The sequence below is a fragment of the Rhinopithecus bieti genome, unplaced genomic scaffold, assembly GCF_001698545.2.
Source record: "Rhinopithecus bieti isolate Rb0 unplaced genomic scaffold, ASM169854v2 scaffold_13247, whole genome shotgun sequence".
Taxonomy (NCBI): domain Eukaryota; kingdom Metazoa; phylum Chordata; class Mammalia; order Primates; family Cercopithecidae; genus Rhinopithecus; species Rhinopithecus bieti.
The window spans coordinates 2,848,723-2,876,003 of NW_016807505.1; the positions used below are offsets into that span (position 1 = coordinate 2,848,723).

The 27,281-nt window shown below is 41.5% G+C and overlaps 1 protein-coding gene across 1 annotated transcript in view; it reads left to right on the forward strand.

Annotated features, from left to right (window-relative positions):
- The window catches only part of GABRG3 (gamma-aminobutyric acid type A receptor subunit gamma3), a 559,764-nt gene that overhangs the window by 480,585 nt on the left and 51,898 nt on the right, over positions 1 to 27,281 (forward strand). The window contains exon 6 of the mRNA XM_017882409.1: positions 21,687 to 21,824. Within this exon, the coding sequence (XP_017737898.1) occupies positions 21,687 to 21,824 (138 nt within the window). The remainder of the gene's footprint in view (positions 1 to 21,686; positions 21,825 to 27,281) is intronic.

Here is a 27,281-nt window from a genome sequence, read left to right on the forward strand (position 1 = left end):
ACAGTTGTTAATATTTTTTGTCCAACAACAACAAAAAAACAACAAGATTTCAAGGCTGACTTTTTTGTGGTAAGTTGCATACCCCAGCCATTCAAACAAAGTCTAAATGCAGAGTAAAAACTTTCCACTCCTCTTCATGCCACCTGTATCCCTGCTGGAGGTTGAGCCCTGGTTGGTGTGACTGATCCAAACTGGGGTCTGCTTCACAGGTGCAGTGAGGCCAAACACAAACATCGAAGTTTTGAGCAGGAGAAAGGAGGGGGTTTATTTGCAGGGCATCACCCAAGGAGAACCAGGGAGCTCACACTGAAGACCTGACCTCCTCAATAGACTGTGAGCAGGAGTTTTTAAAGGCAAGGGTAAATTTCAGGAAAGTAGAATCAACAGGCAAAACTGCAAGTCAGTACATAATACATGGAAATGATATGCTGGTTTGGCCTAAACAGGCAGGAGGATATCTTGAACCAGAGGCTTACAGGTCAGAGGTGGATTCAGAGACACTGATTTGCGACTGGCTATGGAAGTGAAACTTTGTCTAAAATATCTGGGGTTGACAGAAAGGAATGTTAAGATCTGGCCTGAAGACATGACTACCTCCAGGCCCCTCAAGAAGAAATTGAGAACAAAGAGCAAAGTTGAAGTACAGCCCTCAGCTCCTGTCCCTGAGGTCTGCCTTCCAGCCCACCCATTTGGTGGGGGTCTAGGTTCCTTCTGGCTATCAGGTTGCTTATTTACTTCTCAGGGATAGGTAGCTAGGTGCCTCGGATTTCCCGCAGAGGGACTCAAGATTTTTATTTCCATGCTTTGCGCATTTGGCAGACCCTAAAAGGGGTCTCTCCTCCTTCCTGTACATCTGTTTGCTCATGCAGACTTATACAAACATATCTACTCTCACACTTGAACACACAAGATTGTTTTTGCTAAGATGAACTCACTCCCTCCTCACCACTCGGGGTCCCGCAGTTCATGAAGTGTGGTGGGCGCCTTTCCCCTTAGTGCAGTGCTGCTTCCTTATTAATGGAGGTGTCCTCTCCCATAGGATGGAGAATTCTTGCCTTCCTTCAAGCTGTCAAAACTAGCACAGCAACCCACCTGTGTGTTGTTTTCATTAATTTTTGTTTTTCTTTTTTGCTGGCACTGTATTTCTGTCAAGCAAATTTCACAAATTAAAGTTTACAAACATTGAATAGTTTGATAGTACTGCATTCCATGCCACTGCGTCCAGAATTGGTTCCTTCAGGTGGGTTCATGCCCTCGCTGACTTCAAGAATGAAGCCGTGGACCCTCACCAGGAGTGTTACAGCTTTTAAAGGTACTGCCGACCCAGAGTGAGCAATAGCGAGATTTATTGCCAGGAGAAAGAACAAACCTTCCCACATGTGGAACGGTACTCCAAGGACTTGCTGCTACTGGCTCCGGGGGCCTGCTTTTATTCCCTTATTTGGCCCCACCCACAACCTGCTGATAGATCCATTTTACAGACAGCTGATTGGTCCGTTTTTACAGAGTGCTGATTGGTGCATTTACAAACCTTTAGCTAGACCCAGAGCCCTGATTGGTGCATTTACAATCCTTTAGCTAGACAGAAAAGTTCTCCAAGTCCTCAGGGACATAGAAGCCCTGTGGGTTTCACCTCTCACCATGATTTTGCATTCAATACTAGAGCCAAAAATGGTGTACAGAGACTTCTTTTTCACCATTTTGTCTACACTGGATGTTTCCATACATGTGTTAAAAATTGCCCATCTCATGAGAAAAGTGAACCTCGGTTGTTTTTATTTTCATTTCCCTGACTCTTGGACTCTTGGTGAACATGCCCATTGTCTGCCATGCTTCTTGACCAGTTGCTGCTTCCAGAACCAGTTCTCCTAACTCACCTGTTTCCCTCGCTCAGTTGTCTTCCTTGTTCTTCCTGAAACACACCCAGCCCGTTGCTCACAGCCTTCGAGGGTTTTCTGGAGAGGTCCTCATCGCCTTCTGAGTCCTATAGGGAATTTTCGGATCACCTCCCCTCTGAGCCCGCTCCTCACTCCCACCCCCATCATCCCCTGCCTGCACTCTAAGCTTATCAGCATATGCCTGTGTGCAATCTTGTCCCTGAGGATAAGCCCAGGAGAGCAGGGACCTTGCTATGTCCGTGTTGTTTCTGCAGCATTTAGAAATGTGCCAGGAACTGAATAAAATGGAAACAAAGAGCAAAACCAATAAATAACCAGAACTCTGGGTTTGGAAGGAAGCTAAATAAAAGCCCAGCCCCAGCAGATTTCATAGAGAAAAGTAAAACAGAAATGTCTAAAATATGAAAGAACACAGAAATGACACTCATTTAAAAACCACAAAAGAAATAATGTAAGAACCTTAGAACAATGTATTTGAAAATGGAAGGACTGGTTAGTCAGGCTGTTGGTTATCTGTGGCACAGGACTGTGATTCAGAGGAAGGAGCAGGCTGGAGGGCTCCTGTCTTATCAGGGCAGTCATGTGGCTGAGAGTAAGATTTTGGTTTCTCTTGGGAGGAGGTAATTAAGGTGGATGGGGTCTAAGGGGCTTGTGGGGTCTGTAGTGTTCTGCTCCTTACGAGTGCTGGGTATGTGGACATATCACACTTTGTAAATAAATCAAGCTGAGTACTTTTGATTCCTGTTCTTTTCTGTGTATATATAAGTGTACTTCAATAAAAAGTGCTTTTCTGTGTATATATAATATATGATACTCTGCATGCATATATTATTTCAAGGTCCTAGTCTTATATATAGTATTAGAGATAAATTCTACCAAACTTTTAAGAAACCAATGTTTATTATTCTAATTAAAATTATAAGTTGAAATAATGTGTTTTATTCCAATGTTAACTTCTCCTATCACCTGATATAGAGGGTTTTAAAATAACTTTTGTGCTACAATGTGAAATACATGGCATACCACAATTTAGTATACTACTAAATCTACAAAGATTAATGTATTGTCTGCTTAATTCAGCATTTATTGCAAAACTGGCATACTGTAATTCCAGAAAGATGACAATAATGCAACATTAGAATAGCTTTCAAAGTAATTTGTTAAATAAACACATTGAAATTTTAAGAATATGATTCAGTGACTTATTTCAATAAAAACACTAAATATGTATTAAAGGAAGAAATATTAAATGTAAAACACATGGCAGGCATCAGGGACGCTGTCTCTGCTTCAGTGATATATGAAGGAAACAAAAATAAGCAGCACAAACATTGTAAAAGTTGTTATTATTGTTCATAGACGATATGATTAGATATCTTGAAAAAATAATGCATGCTACTAAAATTATTAAAATGAATATATGTTCTGAAGTGAGCTTGATTCAAAATTAATACATAAGGTTTAACAGATTTTATTTGCATTACAAACATCTGTATAAAAATGTAAATGAAAAACACCTCTTTATATTAGACAAAAAAAGGAAGGCAAAAGCAAACATATGTTCTAAGACTCATGATATATAGAGAGAAAATTACTAAAATTCTGTTGAAGAATATGAAACAAGTCCTTTAAGATAGGCATATATTCTTGACAGGAAAGATTTGATATTGCAGAGATGTCTGACCTCCCATCACTAATTTGGTATGTAAATATTTCAATCAGAATTCCAATTTTTCTTTAAAATTATTTATTTTTTGTTATCACTGAAGGATGGATCTTCAGCAGTGAGCCAGAAGTAGCTGACTGTGAAGATGAAAGCTGAAACTCCCTGGCCCTCATTCACACAGCTGATTCCAAGACCCTGGGAGAGGCCCTAGCACAGTTTGCAAAAGTGATATATTGAAACCATGCTGTGTGACCAGCCCTACCCCTTTCCCAGTGTCCTCCCTAGCACCTTCTCTGGGGATGTGCTGTGGCCACGTTTAGGATGTGAGGTGTGTGCATTTCACAGCTGTGCCTTCTCCTGGAGACACGGAGCTGAGTTCAGACACTGCTCCTTTGGGGGTGCCGTGAAATGCCTGGCAATTTAGACGTATTGTGCAGAGGGAGGCTGACAGCTGTTCTGTTGCTCCTTAAAGCTAGATGTTCACTACATCACTCCAGCTTCTCTCTGCTCTTCTCTTAGGGAGTGGGCTCAGTTCAGACAGGACCAGCAAACCCACGTGCCCCTCCCATAGGGCATCACTGTTCATGTCACACATGAGCAGCTGTGTGTGGGTGTGCAAGTGACAAAATGAGCTGGTGTCACCCATGCATCGTGGCCCCCTAAACAGCTGTGGGAGCACCAGCACTCCGCATTTTCATACTACTCCAGGTTTTTTTAAATGACTGCTTTATTGAGACATATTTCACATACCATAAAATGCACCAATTTTATACCTTGCCAGAAAGGTGTGCAGTTCAGTGGTGTTCAATATATTCACAGAATTGCTCAGCCATGATCACTTCCTAATTTTATAACATTGTCATCACCCCAAAATGAAACCCTGTACCCATTAAGCAGTTACTCCCTATCGCCTTCCTCCCAGTCCCAGGCAACCACTGATCTATTTTCTGCTCCTCCAAACTTGCCTATTCTGGACATTTTATATAAAGTGAATTATACAGTATGTGGTTTTCTTTACCCATTCTTCACCCATTCTTCCATTGGTACCTATTGGTACTTATTGGCCCCACAATGCAGCATCCATTCCAAGGACACACTTTGCTTGTTTTTTTAAAAGACGAGTCAGTGGCCAACATTTAAAAGTCAAGAGATTTTATACAGAATTCCCTATTTCTGCCTCTTTTTGAAAGGCCAGATGATTTGGTGACCACAGGCCGATTCTTGCCAGAGAGGAGGGACACTTCTTTGCCTAGGGCAGTGGCTCCAGGTCCCTGTGGTGCTTACACTTCATTCCAGTCACCCAGTCTCTCATTTATCCTCCCTGCACTGAGTTTGCAAATTCACCTCTAGGTAGTCTCTTTCAGTGGCTCACACCAAGTCTCTCTGGAAAATACATTTTCCATTCCAGAACAAGGATACATACAGTTATATACACATACTGAATATAACACAAAATAATATTTACTAGCACTCTGCATGATGCCTTTGGATATGTTCTACTGTATTTCTCCTGTGTTCTACTGTATTTGTATTCTACTGTATTTCATTTTAAAATGCTGGACATGATCCACTGAACTGATTCTAAAGACCCAGTGTTTCAGAAATACTGTTGTAGACCACCCTGTTATATTTCAAAAAGATAAAGCCCCAAGAGATTGAGTGACTTGGTTAATATCTAGAAACCTGGTAAGCAAGGAGCTGAGGCTAAACAACCTGTAGGCTTCAATTCAAGGCCCCTTATTTCATAATGAAAAACACTGAATGCCAGACCGCACTGAGTTGAGAAATCTCTGAAGAAATTTAAAGAAGAGTCTGGCATACTTTCTAAACAGTGGGCGAAGGGCTTGTTACCCAGCAGCAGACTCTATAAGATTCCATAGAAGACCACAGAATATTCAGTAGAATCTACAATGTCTCTTAATCTCTAGAACCTTCTACCCCCAACAGTGGTAAATGTGTAACTGATGATTCCCCGGAGTCAGTTCCAAGCCCTGGGACATTAGTGTGACATGTGCATGGGAAAATAGCATTGTTCATAGCATCAGCAAAATTATTGTTATACTTGGACACATTAACAACTACAGACAAGAAAATGATCCCAATTTCCAAAGCTGAATTTATTTCTTATTGCACAGAAACAAAAATGAATTTGAAACAGCTTCATATTGCACCTTTTAAATCGATGCTTGTCTTTTTTTCCTTCTAAACATTTCTTAAAGTAGGTCAAAAGCATCAGACCGGGAAGCTACCACTTAACACTTATCATTCAAAACAAATATCACTCTTCTCTAGACAAAAGGCTGTGCACAGTGTAATTTTTCTCTGAGGCTGCTGCTCCTCTTAAACTGTTGTATCCTAGTTGAAAGCACAGAAAGAGGAGGGAAGTGGCAGAGAACAGGAGGGGACCCCAAGGGTAAGCATGGTGACAGTGGGGTAACTGATGCTCTCCAAGCCTCCCCACCACCCCCTTTAGCAGCCAAGGGCTGGAGACCCGTAGAGGGAGAGCTTTCCAGAGAGCCCAGTGAAAAAAGAACTTTTTAGTATGGTATTTTGAGTAAGGGATGTAATTTTTATATTTTTTGGAAGCACAATAAACACTACAGTTAACCTCAGCTCAGCAATGACTGGCGTGCAATACTGCTGTGCATTTTATATAGTGTCGTAGTCATCTGGGGCTGTTCGAACAAAAACCCAAAGACTGGGTGGCTTAAACCACCAATATGCATGTCTTACAGTTCTGGAGGCTGGTAAGTACCATCATCTGGGTGTCAGCAGACCCGGTGTCTGGTGAGGGCCCTCTTCCTGGCCTGCAGTTGTGCGCCCTGGCTGGGTCCTCACACGGAGGGATAAACATCATCTCTTTCATATCTCTTATTATAAGGGCGCTTATCCCATCTGGTCACTGTCATGACCTCATTAACCTCCCAAAGGCCCCACCTTCAAATACCATCCCATTGAGGATTAGGACTTCCACAGATGAATTTGTTGGGGGGACACAGATGTTCAGACCATAGCATATAGTTAGGTGCCATCTTCAGCACCACTGCACTATTAGGAGGTGGGAGTCCCGTCCACATTCTCTACAGTTCACAGATAGGGGGCCTGAGATCTGGAAAGGGCTTGAATACTAATGGAATCATAGTCTTACAACATGTGAGTACAGGACAGAGTGTGAATTCAGGGCCTAAGATGGCAAGTACTGCTGTTTGGGGCCTACCTATATTGTTTTATGTTGATAAACTTCTTGAGCATCAAAACAACTATTTCATTGGCTAAATATAGCCTTTAGTTCTATTTTTCATGGATAAAAGAGTGCAATGAAACCTCATGTGCCAGTTATTCAGCATCAACTTTCTTCTGTTTTGGCTGTATGTATCTCCTCTCATATGTGTTAAAGAATACGTCAAAGGAAATGGTACATTGTATGGATTTTCCTAGAAATGTGGTAGTCTCCCCTAATCCAGGTTTTACTTTCTGCAGTTTCACTTACCTTCAGTCAACCTGGGTCCAAAGATGCTAAAGGAAAATTCCAGAAATAAACAATTCATAAGTTTTACATTGGGCACCACACTGAGTAGTGTGATGAAGTCTCTTACCGTCCAGCTCCATCCCATCCAGGATGCGAATCGTCCCTTTCTCCAGGGTATCCACGGTGTACACACTGCCCACCCATTAGTCACTTCCGTTCAGTTATCAAATCAATGGTCACAGTATTGATACCAGTGGGCCGGTACACCCCACACGCCTGTGCGACCTCCACCCTTGCTGGTGTACAGGCTCTTGACGCCATTGTGCAAAGGAATTCAAAGACAAGTCAGAATACAGTGAAAGTACAGAGATTTATCACAAGGTGAAAAGTACACACTCAAGAAAGGGGAATGTGGCGTACTCAAGAGAGAGTCACGCCATGGGGTTTGCAGCTTTTATCTTTATGAGTTTCTTTAACCAAGTGGTGGAATATTCCTCGAAAAAGGTGGAGACTTCTCAGAACTGTGGTACCACCCATTTTTACACCAAATATGGGTGTTCCTGGAACTGTCATGGGGTTGGTGGCTGTGTGGTTTACTGGGTTAATGAGTTGATAATGAGGCCCTACAGGAAACCTACGTCAAATTCAGGGCCATGTTGACTCCAGTTGGTCTTAGCCAGCTTGGTCCACCTCCTGGTATTTCAGAGTCTTATCAGCTCATAGCATCTGCAGCTATTGCACGTTTCCTTTTGCTCATGATGTGAAACTAATGCTAGGATTTTCTATTCTCCTGTGACCACACCGTATTATTCCTCACTGTACTATTATGTCCCAGTATCACAGTGCTTGTGTTCAAGTACAATTTTTATTTGACTCAATGACCCCAAAGTTCAAGAGTAGTGATGCTGGCAATTTGGATATGTCAAAGAGAAGCCATGAAGTGCTTCCTTTAAGAGAAAAAAATGAAAGTTATCAGCTTAATAAGAAAAGAAAAAAGTTGGCCGGGCGCGGTGGCTCAAGCCTGTAATCCCAGCACTTTGGGAGGCTGAGATGGGCGGATCACGAGGTCAGGAGATCGAGACCATCCTGGCTAACACGGTGAAACCCCGTCTCTACTAAAATACAAAAAATTAGCCGGGCAAGGTGGGGGGCGCCTGTAGTCCCAGCTACTCGGGAGGCTGAGGCAGGAGAATGGTGTAAACCCGGGAGGCGGAGCTTGCAGTGAGCTGAGATCCGGCCACTGCACTCCATCCTGGGCGACAGAGTGAGACTCCACCTCAAAAAAAAAAAAAAGAAAAGAAAAGAAAAAAGTCATATGTTGTGGTTGTTAATAGCTACAGTGAGAATCTTCTATTCATGAAATTGTGAACAATGAAAAAGAAATTTGTGATAGTATTGCTCTTGCACCTCAAACTGCAAAAGTTACAGCCATAGTGCATGACAATTTCTTAGTTGAGATGAATAAGGCATTAAATATGTAGGCAGAAAATATAAATAGAAACACCTTCCAACCAACGGCAGTAGATTCAGCACTATCCATGGTTTCCGGCCTCCACTGAGGGTATTAGAACATATGCCCTGTGGAGGCTACTGCAGCGGACTGCTGTGCTCCATTAGCTACATCTAACAGACATGCCTCTGTTAATCCAATGTCATTACTACACAAAGTTAGTATGGGTTCCTTACTATCATAGAACACTCAGCCCACGTGCCATTTCTGCAGTCGTCTTTTTTATGGTTGGCTTGTTTGTAGCAGTATCAGTCAAGACCTACACATGACCTCCTGCTAATAGTTCTCTCAAGTCTCTTTTCTTTTTTATCTTATTTTTTTAGAGACGGAATCTTGCTCTGTTGCACAGGCTAGAGTGCAGTGGCACGATCTCGGCTCTCTACAACCTCTGCCTCTTAGGTTCAAGCGATTCTCCTGCCTCAGCCTCCCAAGTAGCTGGGATTACAGGTGCCCACCACCACACCGGACTAATTTTTGTATTTTTAGTAGAGATGGGGTTTCACCATGTTGGTCAGGCTGGTGTTGAACTCCTGACCTCAGGTGATCTGCCTGCCTCGGCCTCCCAAAGTGCTGGGATTATAGGCGTGAGCCACCGCACCCGGCCTCAAGTCTCTTTTAATCAATAAAAATTCCTTCTATTCATTTGGGCAGAAAATAGGCCATTTTGCCCATCAAATCTCACACATCCTACGTTTGGCTAACTATATTCTCATGGTGTCATGTAAGGTGTTTCTCTATCCCCCATATTTTCTGTAAACCAGTAGTTAATTCTAGAACTTTGCTTGGCTTCAAGTTGAACTCTTTGGATAAGAACATCATAGGCATCCCCGTATAATTCTTTGCCTTACAATGGAAAGGGCATAATGTCTGGTCCTGCTGCCTTGGCGATGTAAGACAGACTCTTCAGTGGGTAACAGCCTCGGCCTCTGGTGCTCCCAGATTCATCGGAGGCTGTGAAGTGGCATATTTTAATTACATCATTCCTCCTGCATTTGTTAGTGGCTTGTCTATTGAAAAAACTTGCACATCACTACTTATTTAGCCTGAAATTCAGTATATACAGGAAAGACAGGGAAAATGCTTAATTCTTTCCCTTTATCAAACTTCAGTGTGATCTGTTGGTGCCCAGTACCTTGCATTTCTCTTATTAGGAGTGAATTTGGGTGTCTTTTATTCTTTTTCCTTTTTTTGACAGCATCTCACTTTTTCGCCCAGGCTGGAATGCAATGGCACAATCTCGGCTCACTGCAACCTCCACCTCCCAGGTTCAAGCTGTTCTCCTGCCTCAGCCTCCCAAGTAACTGGGATTACAGGCACACACTGCCAAGCCCAGCTAATTTTTTTTGGATTTTAGTAGAGATGGGGTTTCATCGTGTTGCCCATGCTGGTCTCGAACTCCTCAGCTCAGGCAATCCACTCGCCTCAGCCTCCCAAAGTGCTAGGATTACAGGTGTGAGGGTATCTTTTTTAATTGGCTTATGGGCCATTTTTATTTCTTCCTTTGTTAACTGATTATTCACCATTTTTACCTTTTCATCCTATTGGATTTTGGGTCTTATTTTCTTGTGTCTATAAATCATCCTTTATTAGCATAATTAGTCGTCTTTTTCCTGTGACATATTAACTCTGTTTTCCCCAAATTGTTACTTGCCGTTTTTACTTTTCTTGTACAGTACTTTTTTTCCGTGCTTTTTTAAATCATTTTTTCATGTAGACAAATTTGTTAGTATAGTTTTTAATTGCTTCTAGATTTTCGAGTCATTGCTAGAAAAGTTTTTCCAAAGCCAAAGCTATAAAGGAATTTATTCACATTTCTCAAATTCTAGTATATGGCTGTTTTTTCTTTTTTACTACTTAGATCCCTGATCCATTTGGAATTGTAACTGCCCAATGGGTTCATCTTGTCTGCATCCCACATACAGTCGATTTATCAAGACAGAGGAATTGCATTAGAGAAGGAGTTTAATTTTAATCCACACAGAGCCAGCTGAACAAGAGACCAAAGTTTTATTATTACTCAGATCAGCCTCTCCCAAAATTTAGAGGCCAGGGTTTTTAAAGATAGTTTAGGGGGTGGGAGTTAGGGAATGGATGCTGCTGATTAGTTGGGAATGAAATCAGTGTCTGGAATTGGTGGGTTCTTGGTCTCCCTGACTTCAAGAATGAAGCCGGAGACCCTCGCGGCTCATAAAAGTAGCATGGACCCAAAGAGTGAGCAGCAACAAGATTTATTGCAAAAAGCAAAAGAACAAAGCCTCCACAAGTGTGGAAGGGGACCCCACTAGGTTGCCAAGTCTGGCTTGGGCAGCCTGACTTTATTCCCTTATCTGGCCCTACCCACATCCTGCTGATTGGTTCATTTTACAGAAAGCTGATTGGTCCATTTTAAAGAGAGCTGATTGGTCAGTTTTGACAGAGTGCTGATTGGTGCATTTACAATCCCTGAGCTAGACACAGAGTGCTGATTGGTGCATTTATGATCCCTTAGCTAGACATAAAAGTTCCACAAGTCCCCACCAGACTCAGGAGCCTAGCTGGCTTCATCTAGTGGATGCCTCACCTGGGCTGCAGAGTTGTGCCTGCCCTCCTCAGCCCTTGGGCAGCCAATAGGACCTGGAGTCCCGGAGCAGGGGGCCAACCCATCGAGGGGGTTTGGGCTGCGTAGAGCCCACTGGCAGAGGGAGGGCTTGGGCATGAGGGGCTGGAGGTCCTGAGCCCTGCCCTGCAGGGAGGCATAAGGCCAGGCCAGAACTCGAGTGCAGTGCCCGCCTGCTGGCACCCTCTGTAGCTGCTGGCCTGGGTGCTAAGCCCCTCACTGCCCTGGGCCTGCGGGGCTCGCAGGCCGCTCTGTGTCTGGGCAGCCAGGCCAGCACCGTGCCAGCAGGAACTGGCGCTGGCCCGTGAGCGCCTCCGCCCGCAGCCACAGTTCCCTCCCATGCCTCTCCCTCCACACCTCCCCGGGAGCAGAGGGAGGTGGCTCCGGCCTGGGCCAGCCCAGAGAGGGGCTCCCGCAGTGCCATGGTGGGCTGCAGGGCTCCTCAATCACGGCCAGAATGGGTGCCCAGGCCGAGGGTCACGGAGAGCGAGGGCTGCTAGCACGTTGTCACCTCTCAATAGGGTGTGGAAACTGGTCGTCAGGCTGAGTCTGCTTCTGGGTGTGGGCACCGGAGGAGTGGCTGGTCCCAGTGGAGTCATCCAGGCATTGGAAATGCAAAAGTCTGAGAAGACATTTCAAAGGGCCAATCATAAGTTCCACCATAGAGATGTTATTTACAGCAGTACTTGAAATTACAAATCTTGTGACCTCCAGACAGTGGCTGGTTATCATTTAACTACATGTACGTCTTAACAGAATTCAGGCCCCTCTCACAATCCTAAATTTGTGGTCTTTTATTAGTTTCATAAAGGAAGTTTAGTTTTGGGAAAGGTTATTATCATTTAAACTATAAACGAAGTTTCTTCCAAAGTTATTTTGGCCCATGCCCAGGTGAACAAAGGTAGCTTGGAGGTTAAACGCAAGATGGAGTCAGTTAGGTCATATCTGTTTCCCTATCATAATTTTTTTGCTGTTATAATTTTTCCAAATGTGGCTTCAGAATTTATTCTCATATATGATATAAGAATAGATCCAAATTGGTTTTTTCTCATATGGCTTTCACTGATCATAAATACCTTCTTCCTCCTAATTTAAATAACTGCCTTCATCATAAACAAATCCTAAGAGAATTTTCATCTTTCCTGTTTCTTTGATCAGTCAAGCACCAATACACAATAGGTTTAGTGTAGAGTGTTTATAATAGTTAATAACCTGTGAAAAGCTAGCCCCAGTCACTGTACTTCTCCTGGCCATTCCTGCTTGATTGTTCTTACGAATAAAATTTATCATCAACTTTGGAAACAAAAAAAGTTAATAATCTTCTTATTGAGGTCACATGAAATTCATAATTAAACTTGGAGAGAATCACCATCTTTCTGTTGTATGTCATACAGTCTTCCGATGGTGTGTCTTTACATTTCTTTAGTCTATATTTGGCACAGTAGTAACTTATGAACTTCCTCTCATAGGATTTGACTGTTTTCTGTTAAGTTTATGCCTGGGTATTTTATGATAATGTAGGAAAATATTTCTACTAGTTTATTAATTCCTTTCTGTCTTCTGGATATGTAAATATTTATTTATTTATTTATTTATTTATTTATTTGAAAATGGAGTCTCGCTCTGTTGCCCAGGCTGGAGTGCAGTGGCACAATTTCAGCTCACTGGAACTTCTGCCTCCCGGGTTCAAGTGATTCTCCAGCCTCAACCTCCCAAGTAGCTGGGACTACAGGCACACACCACCATGCCCTGCTAATTTTTGTATTTTTAGTGGAGATGGTGTTTCATCATGTTGGCCGGGCTGGTCTTGAACTCCTGACCTCAAGTGACCTGCCCCCCCTTGGCCTCCCAAAGGCCCGGGATTACAGGTGTGAGCCACCACTCCTGGCAACATATATTGCTTTCTAGTCTGTATGCCTCTAATTGTTTTACATATTTATTTATTTACTTTCCTAAGAGTATGTTAACTAATATATAAAATGTAATGACAAATAGTAAGGAAGGCAATGGATATTACCTTGCTTTCAATTTTAAAAGGAAAAGGAACTCTATTTTCCTATTAATTTAAGTTATTGGATCTTAGGAATATATGTTCTCTCTCTCTCTCTCTCTCTCTCTCTCTCTCTCTCTCTCTCTCTCTGTCTCATATATATGTATATATATAAAATACCTTTTAAATTTTAGCTTAATCAGTGTTCTTAACACAAACATACACTGCATTTTATCAAATATGTTTTGCTTTCTATGGAGATGAATGTATGATGGATTATATTCATGAATTTCTACTCTCATTCTTGCATAAATCCTATTGGATCATAATGTATTAATTATTAAATGTGCTGATGGATTCTGTTCACTGTCATTTTACGTGAGATTTTACATTCATATTTTCAAGCAAGAATGCTTTTCTTGTGCATTCATTATTAGGTTGCATATCATTGTAATACTCACTATATAAAAATATAATTAGATATTTTTCTTGCATTTCCTACTCTCTGGGCTGAAATGGCACGAATAGCATCTGAATGTTAAAGGTTTGGTAGAATTCCCTGCATACCCATTGGCCTGGTGCTTTCTCATACTTGCCCTCTTTTTGCAGCCCTTATATGTTTCTTCTGTAGAACCCAAGTTGATTTGCAAGGAAATTTGAAACTATGGAAAAGGGGAGAAATACACCTGTCATCGAGAAGTAGAACTTGTAAAGTGCAATTTTTTACAGGGGAAAATGCTATGTAATTGTGCAGTACTATGTTGACTAAGGCTGATTGTGTTAGAAGATAGTTAGAAATGATTACCTTTGTGACAGATTTGACCAGCCACTGAAATTATAAATGTCTGGTCCAAAATCATTGATATTTTACTTAATCTATGAAGTATTAAATTTAATAAGCTGGCTAATCAGTTTTTAGTTGTCTTTTTTCAAATGCCTAACTTTGCATATTTTATTGTTATTTAAGAAAAAAGAAATGGCTTTCATATTTTTATCATAGGTTGATAAGTCAGGTAATAAATGAAATTTATCAGGTTTCCAAAAGAATCTATGATTATGACTAGAATTGTGATTTCTCTGGGATGCTGTAGTGGATGTTACACTCAAACTGATAATTTGTGTATTAGGCTGTATCTCATGATGTGTGTGAAAGAACTGAGAGTTAAAGACAGTATCCCTTCACTTTCATGAAAACACAAGGCAACCATGAAGTTAACACCAAGTATATGTAAGGGTTAAACTCTGTCTTGTCTGTCTTAAAGTTTTCTTAATATTGGTTTCTAGGTTCAAAAATCAGGAAATGCCTTGTTTCATAGGCTTTACACAGAGGCCCTGAAGAGGGACTTCTCCATCCCAGGAGCCAGGGAATGGGCCCGAACAGGTCCAGCCATCACGGTCATGCCCTGAGGGCTGACTGCAGCCACACTGCCACCACATGAGGTCAGACAGACAGATGGAGCAGATTAGGAATTACTTCTGCTGATATGAAGACTGCATTTTCCTAACCACAGGCATTTTCTTCTTTAAATGTTTGGTGACAAGTAGTATATGTTAATATCACAAAAATACACAATTGGCAGTCAGTAGAAAGGGCCAGACCAAAATAATTTCAGAATGACTAACAAATGAAATATAAAACTATCTAAGCATGTTTCGGGGAAGTATTACTTTACAAATATAAATATAGAAATTAATGATGAATTTAATGTAAGAATGTTAAAATTCAGTATGTTGAACATCCAACAAAAAATACCAAGAGAGGAAACAAATGGGACAGGAGGTCTTTTCTAATGATTCAAAATTATCCACAAAAAAGTTGCTGTGTCCCTCCAGCGCTTTGGAAGGGCCCTTGCAAGCAAGGGCTGTGTAGTCCCAGCTTCATTAGCTTAGTGGCATGTCAATCTCTGATCAAAAGCATTCATGACCTTGATTTGGGGATCTGGAAGCCTTCTCAAGAGTAGGAAGTGTTTTATAAAAAGCCCTGCAAAGAACAAAAGTATTTCTATTAAGTCTTGGAGAAAACTATGGAAGACAGACTGTTTTTTAAATGATTGATGATTCTTAATGCTGTTTTGAAGCATTACCTGTATTTCCATAAAGGTCAAGACAATAAGCAGTTTGGAAATGATCACCTCTCTACTCTTGAGAAAAGTGGATTTATAAAAAGGGTGGCTGGCTGGGCGCAGTGGTTCACGCCTGTAATCCCAGCACTTTGGGAGGCTGAGGCGAGTGGATCATGAGGTCAGGAGTTCAAGACCAGCCTGACCAACATGGTGAAACCCCGTCTCTACTAAAAACACAAACATTAGCCAGGCATGGTGGCAGGCGTCTGTAATCCCAGTTACTCAGGAGGCTGAGGCAGGAGAATCGCTTGAACCTGGAAGGCGGAGGTTGCAGTGAGCTGAGATTGCACCACTGCACTCCAGCCTGGGCTACACGTGAGACTCTGTCTCAAAAAAAATCTTTCTAAGTTGAGGAACTTGAATTTGGGGAACATGACAATCAGAAGAACAAATGGAGACCAGTGTTGTGCAGAGGGTGAAGGGATGGACACTGGAGTCATACATCCTAACCTTATACTCTGCCTCTTCATTATTACATTGTTCAGTGTCTCAGTGCCTCAGCTTTCTTATCTGTAAAGTGGGGACAGTCATGTCTATGTCATTAGAATTGTTGTAAGACGTACTATATAGAAAGCCCTTGGAACAATTCGTAGACTATAGTTACGGTTGTATGGACAGTGATATGATCATGATTACCGTGATGATGATGGTGATGATTGTGATGATGATGGTGATGACGATAGTAGTGGTGATGGTGATGATGATATTGTTGGTGATGGTAATAGTGGTGATGATGATAGTAACGGTGGTGGTGGTGATGGTGATGATGGTAATGATTGTGATGGTAATGGTGATGATGTTGGTGATAGTAATCATGTTGTAGGTGATGGTGATGATGATGGTGATAGTAATAATGGTAGTGGTGATGGTGATGATGATGGTGATAATAATAATGGTAGTGGTGATGGTGATGATGATATTGTTGATGATGGTAGTCATGATGATGGTGATAGTGGTGATGATGATAGTAACGGTAGTGGTGGTGATGGTGATGATAGTAATGATGATTGCAATGGTGATGGTGATGATAGTAGTGGTGATGGTGATGATATTGTTGATGGTGGTGGTCAAGATGATGGTGATAGTAGTGATGATGATGATGATGATAGTAATGGTGGTGGTGATGGTGATGATGTTGGTGATGGTAGTGATGGTGGTGGTGATGGTGATGATGGTAATGATGATTGTGATGGTGATGATGTTGGTGATAGTAATAATGGTAGTGGTGGTGATGATGGTATTGATTGTGATGGTGACAATGATGGTGATAGTAATGGTGGTGATGGTGATGATGGTAATGATGATTATGATAGTGATGGTGATGATGGTACTGATGATTGTGATGGTGATGATGATGGTAGTGGTGATAATGTTAATAGTGATGTGGTGGTGGTGAATATAGTGATGATGACAGTGATGATGTCAAAGGTAGGAAGAAGTAGAGGCAAGGAATTCAAGGAAATATCGTGGCTGAGTATTGGATGACCACTACATTGACCAGGCTCAAAGATTAAAGTAAGAATATAAAAGCAACAACAACAACAACCACAAAAAACCAGCAAAGAACTCAGTGGCTACTACAGCAAATACATAATCTATAAAATTAGTCCAGGAGAGTCACTTAGCAAATAAGTGGCAAGAAGAGAAACAACAGAAACAGGGACAACAACAAACTCTGGAGTGGAGGAAGGGATCTGATATCAGAGTTGTTCCAATATGTTGTCTACAAGCAACAAAAATCACAAAACCTTAAAAGAACAGAAAAACATGACACACACAAAGGAAAAGCTGTTAATAGAAATTATCATTAAAGAATTCTAGATATTGGATGTGTCAGACAAATACTTTAAAAATATGTGTAAAGAACTTAAGGAAATCATGCCTAAAAAAAATCAAAGGAAAGTATGACAACTACATATCACCACAAAGACAATATCAGTGAAAAGGTAGAAATTGTTGAAAAAGAACCCAGTAGAAATGCTAGAGTTGAAAAGTACAATTACTGCAATAAAAATAATCACTGGGTCGGCATAATAACAGATCTGAGTATAAAGAAGAAAGGATCAGCAAACTTGAAGATAAACCAATGGAGATTATCAAGTGAGTGGAATAAAATGAATAATGAATGAAGAAAAATATAGAGAAATGAATATACCTGTGACACATCATGAAGAATACCAACAAACACATAATGGGAATCTCAGAGGAGAAAACAGAAACAGGGACAAAATTACTTGAAAAAATAGTGGCCAAAAATTTGACAAAACAATTCATTTATACATCTAAGAATGTCAACAAACCCCAACGAACTTAATGAGATTGACATCTATACACATCATAGTGAAACTAACAATGTTAAAGACAAAGAGAACATTTTGAAAACAGCAAGAGAAAAGCAGTATTTACTTACAGGTGAATCACAATATGATTAGCAGCAGATTTCTAATGAGAAACCATGGAAGCCATTAAGAATATTAGATCACACCTTCAGAGTGTTGAAAGAAATGACTGTCAACAAATAATTATATTCCTAGCCAAATTATCCTCAAAACAAAGAAGGAAAAATCAAAAGACAAGTCACATCCACACAAAAACTTGCACCTGTATGTTTATCACAAAGCTTTATTCATAAATGCCCAAACTTAGAAGCAACCAAGGTGGCTTTCAGTAGGTGAATTGATAAATAAAATGTGATATATCTAGATAATGGAATTTATTCAGCAAATGAAATGAGCTATTAAGCCAGGAAGACAGGGAAAAACTTAAATGCACATTACTAATAAGCAAAGCTGAAATAGCTACATGCTATATGAGTCCAACCTTAAGACACTCTAGAAAAGAAAACCATGGAGACAGTAAAAGGATCAGTAATTGCTAAGGCGAAGGATGGCAGGGAGGGATGAATAGGTGGAGCACAGGGGATTTGTAGGGCAGGAAAGATACCCTGTACAATACCGTAGTTGTGGATACAGGTCATTATACATTTATCCAAACCCATAGAACATACAACACCGAAAGTAAACCCTAAGGTAAACTATGGACTCTTAGTAACAACGACATAATTAATCAGTTGTAACCGATGTACCATTCTGCAGCAGGATATTGATAATGAGGGAGGCTGTGCATGTGTGGGGCAGGGGGTATACAGGAAATCTCTGAACTTTCCACTCAGTTTTGCTGTAAACCTAGAAGTACACTCAAAAATAAATTCTATTAAAAAGAAAACAAAGCCGGGCACAGTGGCTCACACCTGTAATCCCAGCACTTTGGAAGGCCAAGGAGGACAGATCACAAGGTCAGGAGATCAAGACCATCCTGGCTAACATGGTGAAACCCCGTCTCTACTAAAAATACCAAAAACAAAAAACAAAAAACAAAAAAAAACAGCCAGGCGTGGTGGCGGCCGCCTGTAGTCCCTGCTACTTGGGAGGCTGAGGCAGGAGAATGCTGTGAACCCAGGAGGCAGAGGTTGCAGTGAGCTGAGATTGTGCCACTGCACTCCAGCCTGGGCAACAGAGCGAGACTCCATCTCAAAAAAAAGAAAGAAAGAAAGAAAAAGAAAAGAAGGAATTCTGGAGACGGATGCTGGTGGTGGTTGCACACCATTGTGAATGTACCTTATGCCACCAAATTGTGTCCTCAAAAATGATTCAAATGATACACTTTACATTATGTATATACTACTACAATAAAAAAATGCCAGTCACTACAAAAGGAAAGATGAACCACAGAAAGGGAGAAAATATTTTAAAATATGTATCTGATAAGGGACTTGTACCCAAAATATACAAATAACTCTTAAAACTCAACAATATAAAAACCACCCAATTAAGAAATCAGCAAAATATCTGAACAAACATCTCACCAAAGAAAACATACATATGGCCAATAAAAGCATGAGAATATGCTCAGTATTATCAGTCACTGGAGAAATACAAATCCAAACAATGGTGAAATGCCATGTCACACCTGCTGCAATTGTTATCACTGAAAAGACAGAAACTAACACGTGTTGCAGAGGATATGGAGAAATTGAAACCCTGGTACATTGCTATAGGATTTTAAGTTCCAGCCACTTTGGAAGACAATCTGGCAGTTCCTCAACATGTTAAATGTAGTTCCCCAGACTCAACAATTCCACTCCAAGGTGTATAACCAAGAGAACTGAAAACATGTATCAACACAAAATCCTGTACACAAATGCCCATAACAATATTCATAATCATGAAAAAATGGACTCAACCAAAAGGTCTACCAACTGATTAATGGATAAACAAAGTATGGTACATCTACAATGAAATATTATTTGGCAATAAATAAGAATGGAGGGCCAGGGGCAGTGGCTCATGCCTGTAATCCCAGCACTTTGGGAGGCCAAGGCAGGTGGATCACGAGGTCAGGAGATCGAGACCATCCTGGCTAACGCAGTGAAACCCCATCTCAGCTAAAAATACAAAAAATTCGCTGAGTTTGGTCGTGGATGCCTGTAGTCCCAGCTACTTGGGAGGCTGAGGCAGGAGAATGGCATGAACCCGGGAGGCGGAGCTTACAGTGAGCCGAGATCGCGCCACTGCACTCTAGCCTGGGCGACAGAGTGAGACTCTGTCTCAAGAGAAAAAAAAAATGAATGAAGTACTGATATGTGCTACGATGGAGTGAACCTTGAACACATTATGCTAAGTGAAATAAGCTATTTACAGAAGCTCACATATCATATGATTCCATTTATATAAAATGTCCAGAATAGACCAAACTGTAGTGACAGACAATATAAGTGACTGCCTAGGACTAGGTGAGGTGGGTGGTGGGTGTGGGGAGGAAAAGGGGGGAAAAGGGGAGTGACCACGACTTGGTCAGGTGGTTCATTTTGGTGATGAAAATATTCTAAAATTAGATGAGGGTGATGGTTCCACCATTCAGAGAATATGTGATAACCCTCTGATTTGGGCACATTGAATGTGTGAATTTATGTATGTGCATTATATCTCAAATAAAGGTGATTTAAAACAAAGTTAAAAGGAAGAATTCTAGCATAGAGCACCTTTCGTAATTATGACAGCCTAATGGGGATAGAAAGCAACTGGGACATGGCCAATGGCCAAGTACAGTGATTCCTTCCTAGAAATGCTTCAGACTGGCTCTGGGTCCCTTGAGCGTAGCATTTTCAAGTGCGAGGAGAGCATGTGTCCCTGCTGTGTTGACAATAATTTCACCGGGCAACCCGCAATCAGAAAGCGGGGCATGTCTGGGCTTTATTTTAGTCTTTCAATGATGGAGCCAAGCCAGCAACGTCAGGCAAAGAGGGAAAAAACTCAAGAAGGCAGATTGCCTTTAAGAATTTTGCAAACTGATTTAAATGTTTAATCAGCACATTTCAACCACTTTATTAATATGTTTGCATACATATGTGTGCACTAAGGCAGGGCTTTTAGTATTCAGGATAACTCATCAAGATGGTGCATACATTTCTTCCAGAGTCATGCCATCAGTGTCTGTATGAATCAGTGAAGGCGGAGAACGCTAATGCTGTCACGTGTTGCCGATGACACAAGGCCTAGACCTATTCTTGAGAGTAGGGCACGCCCTGTGGGGCAGACACAGCTGCAGAGCCTGCAGATCAGGCAGGAAAAAGAGAGCAGCTGCACCAGGCCATAGAGCTCCAGCAGAGAGGGGATGGTGTTATCCCAAGCATGGTTCAGAAGTGGGGAATTCAGGAGTACAGATGCAGGCAGAAAAGCAGGCATCTGGCAAATATTCACCTCTGGCTCAGGGAGCCAGGGAGCCCTGGTGACAGCGCCCACAGGGCGGGGCAGAGCACCTGCCTGATGTCATGATCTAGGCAGTCACCAACTTGGGCCCTAGGCAGCAGAAACGCCAGGCTTACCCTTCCTGGAGTAATTAACCACGTGAGAAAGGGTCCCTGAAGCAGGTCAATATTCACCTATCAAAGCTGGAGACTGATAGGAGAAAGGGTCTATCGAATTCTGGAGTGATTCCCTTACTGAGTTCCTCTTTCCTGAGATCTGGATGGAACACATGTTGGGGAAGGGTGGAAGGTGTATGGGCATGGGCCATGTAGTTAGATCTGCATGGCAAGGACTCAGAGTCTGGGAGCCATTGACAAGCACCTCCACTCCTTGAAGGCCGACGGCAGCTACGGCTCTCCAAGGTTAAAGAAATGAAGACACCACCCCCTGTGTGTTGTCAGTGGCCAGGCCTATGTGGTGGAGCGCCTGGCCATTCGTGAAAATCTGCAGTGGGATTAGGTGGCGTTCGGCCGTTCATTTTTCGAGTTTCTGTGTCTTGGAAGAAAACTGAGAGAGCACATATGGCCTAAAAGTTTAACTCCTATTCATTGATCAGAATTATAATTTTCACTTTAATGATTTATAAATGTGTACCTTCAAGCGCTAATGTTTGCTCTGTATTTTTAGATGGCTATCCCAAAGAAGAAATGATTTATAGATGGAGAAAAAATTCAGTGGAGGCGGCTGACCAGAAATCATGGCGGCTTTATCAGTTTGACTTCATGGGCCTCAGAAACACCACAGAAATCGTGACGACGTCTGCAGGTAGGAATTTACTGAAAGAGGCACAGCTCTCCAAATTCCGCGAGGCCTAACGCCATATGTAGTCATATCCTTAATGTCCCGGCCTTTCGGGTAACCATGATACATTAGTGATACTGGAGACAAAACAAGTGATTCAAAGTGAAACTGTGTTTTAATGTTTTAATTGGTATGGGAGAGGGATGATTAGAATTAATTCATATTTTTGAATCCAGGCTGTGTTTGCATAATATCTATAAACCTAGGTATAAACTTAACCTAACTCACTACTGACCATATTTACCCAAACCAATTTTACTGAAGGGGAGAATTCTGCAAATTTCCAGGTACAAGAAGAATCAGATATTATTGAGAATCCACACATAAAAGAAGCTGGTTTGACATGCCCTTTGAGTTTCAATTCTTTTTATTTACTCTAAGTTTTATCTTTAACTCTGAGTTTCTTTTTCAATGATTGAGCACAATAATTACCTACCAATTTGATTTTATGAAGTGATTATTACATGCATATTCAAAATCCTGTAATTAAATAAAAAGAGTTCTTCTTCTGCCTATGAATATATGTGAATGTGTTTTGTTTTGCTTTTTGTCTTATGTCTTATGTTGTTGTTTTCTGGTTTGGGTATTTCATTATTCCTAGGGTCTACTTTTTCACAACTGATTTTCCTTTGGCAGGGTGTGGGGTGCAGATGGGGGTAGAGTTAGCTTTTCTACTGATATTATTTGTTAGTATGAAGAATTTGTTGGCTCTTAAAATTATCTAATTATTTTATTGGTGAGTAGATTAAGATGCCAGTTTTGAGAATTAATGGTAAATATCTTTAAAGCCTGGTCTTAATTCTTGGTACCACTGTAAAATAGAGAGTTATTGACACATCAAGAAAAGTCCTGAAAAAGTTACCTGATTAAGGGAGAAAAGCAAAAGATTCTCTATGGGTGTCATGGTGGAAAATTTGAGAAATGGGATCTGTGTTTAAATGTTAAACAATGATAATGTTAAATAATGGAACACCACAATTTATGTAAATGAACTGCGGAGGCAGTGCAAAGGAAAATGTTTTGGGATGCTTGCTGCCAATTAAGAGGCACCTACCATGGTCATGTAATTCCCTGTCTTAAAGGCTGCCATGCACCAGCAGACCTTTGGGGTCTAAGGCTGCCTGAAGGGAGTTACCAAGCAGCAGGGAGGACTGCTCTAGCATTTACATCCCAAAAGTCACTGCTTCTCCTTTCCTGGTGTTCTCAAAACAAAAGGAAATGCAAAGTTAAGCGGAGCCCAACTAACTGAGGGGATTTTGAAATTGATTGCAAGCAAATACTAGCTCAGAAAAGTGACAAATAGAAGGAGACAACAGATTTGAGGCAACAGTCTGAGCAATTCTTGTGCTGGGTGTTACTGTGGCTCTTAAATTATAATCGATCTCTAAAGTCATATTTTTAGTAAGTTTTACAACCATATTCGATCTTCTGTATAATTACACTTGTAAGGAAAATGTCCTTTGGATAATAAAAAATTTCCCATTTCATATGCTCGTGACGGATGCATGGTAGCTGGAGCCCACAAGCATGAGAAGTCACGCTGTGCCTGCAACTGGGGTGTGTTGTTGCGTGTTTTCAGGCCATATCCAGCGTCAATTCAGGTGTCAACAGTTCACTGTTTAATGAATATTCATGAAACACCATTGCTTGCTAAATGTGATTGACATTTTCACAATGTGGAGGATCACCCATGGGGCTGTGATGGCATTTGAAAGGATCCCTGTGAGAAAAATGCCTTTTTATAGGCAAATGTTATTCCTTGTTTCTCCATCTCCTAACTCAAAATTATGACTATGGCAATAACACACTTACTTACATAATCCCTTTTTTCCAAGAAAACGAAAGCATTTGCAACACTGTCTACTTGGTTCTCACAAGTCGTTGTAAAGTTTGAAAAGGATGGATATGATTGTGCCAAGTTTTCAAGCTTATGTAAATAATTCTACTAGGGAACTTATTTGTGAAATGGAAACACTTTGGGAAACCTCAGAATCAGGAGAACGAGATATGAAGCCTGCAGGTGCATTGCCAAGTCCAGGCCCTGGGAGGTGGTCTGTGTCTATTATTGCCTCCCACCATCCTCTCACTGTGGCTACTGTGGCCCGCCATGCTTTGGGCACAGCCCTAAACATCTGCATTTATTTGACTGGACTCACTTTTCTCTGTTGGGATAACGTGAATATCAAAAATGTTATTTATGACATTCTGAGACTTGAATGTAATATATTAAATATGTTTATTTAAAATGCACAGAGACTGCTCAAAAACATTAGTCACTGAATTAGTTTCCTGGAGCTGCTTTCACAGTTCTACCAACTGTGGCTCAAACAACAGAAACATGTTGTCTCTCAGTTCTGGAGGCTGGAAGTCTAAAATCAAGATGGCAGGCTTGGCATCTTCCGAGTGCCGTGAGGGAAGGATCTGCCCCAGGCCTCTCTCGTTGGCTTGCAGGTAGTATTCTCTCCATGTCCTTCTAATGTGCAGCGAATTCAAGAAGTGAATTCTGTTCTATTGTCTTCCCCCTGGAGGTGTCGATCTCTGTGTCTGCATTTCCTCTTTCTATAGAAACACCAGTCATATTGGATTAGCCCTGCCTTCATGACCTCAACTTAACCATTTTCAAAGGCTCTATTTCCAAATAAGGTCATGTTCACAGTACTGTGGGTTAGGACTCTAACATCTTTGGGTGAATACAACTTAACCCATGGCAGTAATGAAGAAAGTTTAGCACATTATGAAGAGTAGCATTTCAATTGCATTGGGAAATGAGATGTTCTCTTTGTCCCAGACATATCTGTTTTACTTGGACTTCCCAGTAAGTCCAAGTGTCTTGGACTTCTGATTGGCACAACGGTGTGCTTTGTTAGGTTACTGATGGTCTTGAACAGTCTCTGTGCAGTCTTTGTGCCTTCCTCAACTATTCTCCAAGAACAATTGCAGCTGACCTTTCCTTTGCACTAGCTAGAGGCCACCGTGCATAACAAAAATCAGAGACTTGTTTTTTCTTTTTTTTTTTTTGAGACGGAGTTTCACTCTTGCTACCCAGGCTGGAGTGCAATGGCATGATCTCGGCTCACTGCGACCACCACCTCCTAGGTTCAAGCAATTCTCCTGCCTCAGCCTCTCAAGTAGCTGGGATTACAGGCTCCTGCCACCACGCCCGGCTAATTTTTTGTATTTTTAGTAGAAACGAGGTTTCACCATGTTGGCCAGGCTGGTCTCGAACTCCTGACCTCAGGTGGTCCACCCTTCTGGGCCTCCCAAAGTGCTGGGATTACAGATGTGAGCCACTGTGCCCAGCAAATCAAGCTTTTTGTTATCTCTTCTATATCTATCTACCAATTGCAATAGGAAGTAAACCTCTTACTTTTTTTATTCTAATAATTTAAAATATCTGTAGGCATACCATCACTGAGAATAATCTGCAGCGATTTCAAGGAAGTATACCTTGGAATGATCAGAAACAGGCTGATGGTAAAACGTTCAGCTTTGGTTTTCAATAAATGTTGTTAATTAAAAAGAAGCTCAGTATATATGGATATGCATACATGTATGAGTTGATATACACACATATATTTCCTGCGCTGTCAGCTGAGAAGTCCTAGGAGCAACAACGCTGCAGGAGCAATAAGTACCCTTAGTGCCCAGATCTTGGCTTCTAATATCATTCTCCAATTAAAGGAACCAGGGCTCCTTGGAAAAGTGGCAGATTGTGAGGCTGCAGCAGGGAATATACAATGTGAGCCTAGAGAATCTTGCAGTTCCAGAAACTAAGACATGCTAACCACTCACCTCACACCCACCCACCTACACACAAAATCATGGGGCCATATCAACAGATGCCAACTAAAAGATATTACAATGGTCAAAGCCAAAAATGTGAGCAGCAAGATAAATATGGTAGTATTGGATTATAACCCAAGAAAAAAAATCAATATCCATGAGGCCACACTGATGCAAATAAATGAATAAATACATACATACCTACATGGGAGAACCCAGACAAATCCCCCATGCAGAATTTCACATGATTTATGTAGATGTTATTCCCTCAAGGAGGCAGGGCATAGCTCCCACTCTTTAATTGTGGGCTGCACCTGGTGACTTTCTTCCAAAGAGCACAGGAGGAGACAAAGGAAGAAGATGCACAGGGGATACGTCTGGTGAACACCACTCGGCCAGGTGATCGGTGAACATGGTCAGTGATTATACATGGTGATCCTGTGTACCCTGCATATGATGCAATGAAAATCCACTTTATGAGTCTGGAAAGAAGGTGGCTATGGAAAGTTATCCTCTTGGGTTAGTGCATCAGTGAGTCAATAATTAAAATACGCATGAGGCCATTATCTCAGAGAGAAAGGAAGGAAAGATAAATGGACTCTATACTCCAGACATTTTCTGAATTTCAAAACTGTGAAAAGAAGAAAGTGAAGAAAACAAGGAGAAAGGGTCTGAAAAGTAGACTCTGTCAGGGAGGGCAAGATAAGGAAAGCGCACCACTGAGGATGCACCAGGAAGGGGGGTCGCGGTGAACATGCCACTGGAGCTAGAGCCCCTGGAGTTATCTGTACAGCAAGTGCAAAAGAGACTAAAAAACCCGTCAGACTACAGCTCAGCCTTCAGTCATCCCAGCCCCTGATGGTATGAAGGTGATCACTCCCAATCTTTGGCCTGGAAAAGAGAATGAAGAGTCCCCCCTTGAAGGATAATAAAATTTTATTTTTTACAGATTTTCATACAAAAGTGCACTGTGGCCAAATGATCAAAACCCAAAAATAACACAGGTATCTGACTTTTTACCAGAAATCATGGCAACCAGAAGCCAGTGGAATTCCAAATGTGAAAAGAAACAGAGAATATTCTATAAAAAAGCCAATAAAAATAATGGTGAACTAATGACGTGTTCAGGCTAAAGAAAAACAAGAAGAGAGAAAGAGATTGACTCTATGATCTCTAGCAAGCTGCTTCTCTCCCTTGTGTAAAACCTTTATGACATTTGCAGGTTAATCCATATCTTTGCCATATCAAGGCTGCCCGTAATGCCCATTTGAACCTGAGTCCAGTTGTCTAAAATAATTTGGGTAGAATGCGCGGCGCTTTTTCCTCACCCACAGCAGGTTTGTCAGATAGGACTGGAAATATGAAGGCTGCTTTGCAATGGGCATATACCTACGGCAAGCTGAGGGGCGCTCAGGTCAGGCTCAGAGCATGCTTAGAAGCGGCTTTGTAGTGGAAGTGATCCTAGGAAAGGCTCCCTGACGTCACAGGAAGAGATCAAGGAAGAAGCCTGGGGCTTCTTGGCACCGGGAGCTTTCCCTCTGGTGCCTGGTTTATTACACCACCATGAAGAGGCTCCCTCAGAAACTAGTTATCATGGTCAAAACAGTCAGGAGAAAGGCTGCTCTCCCATGGCGGTGG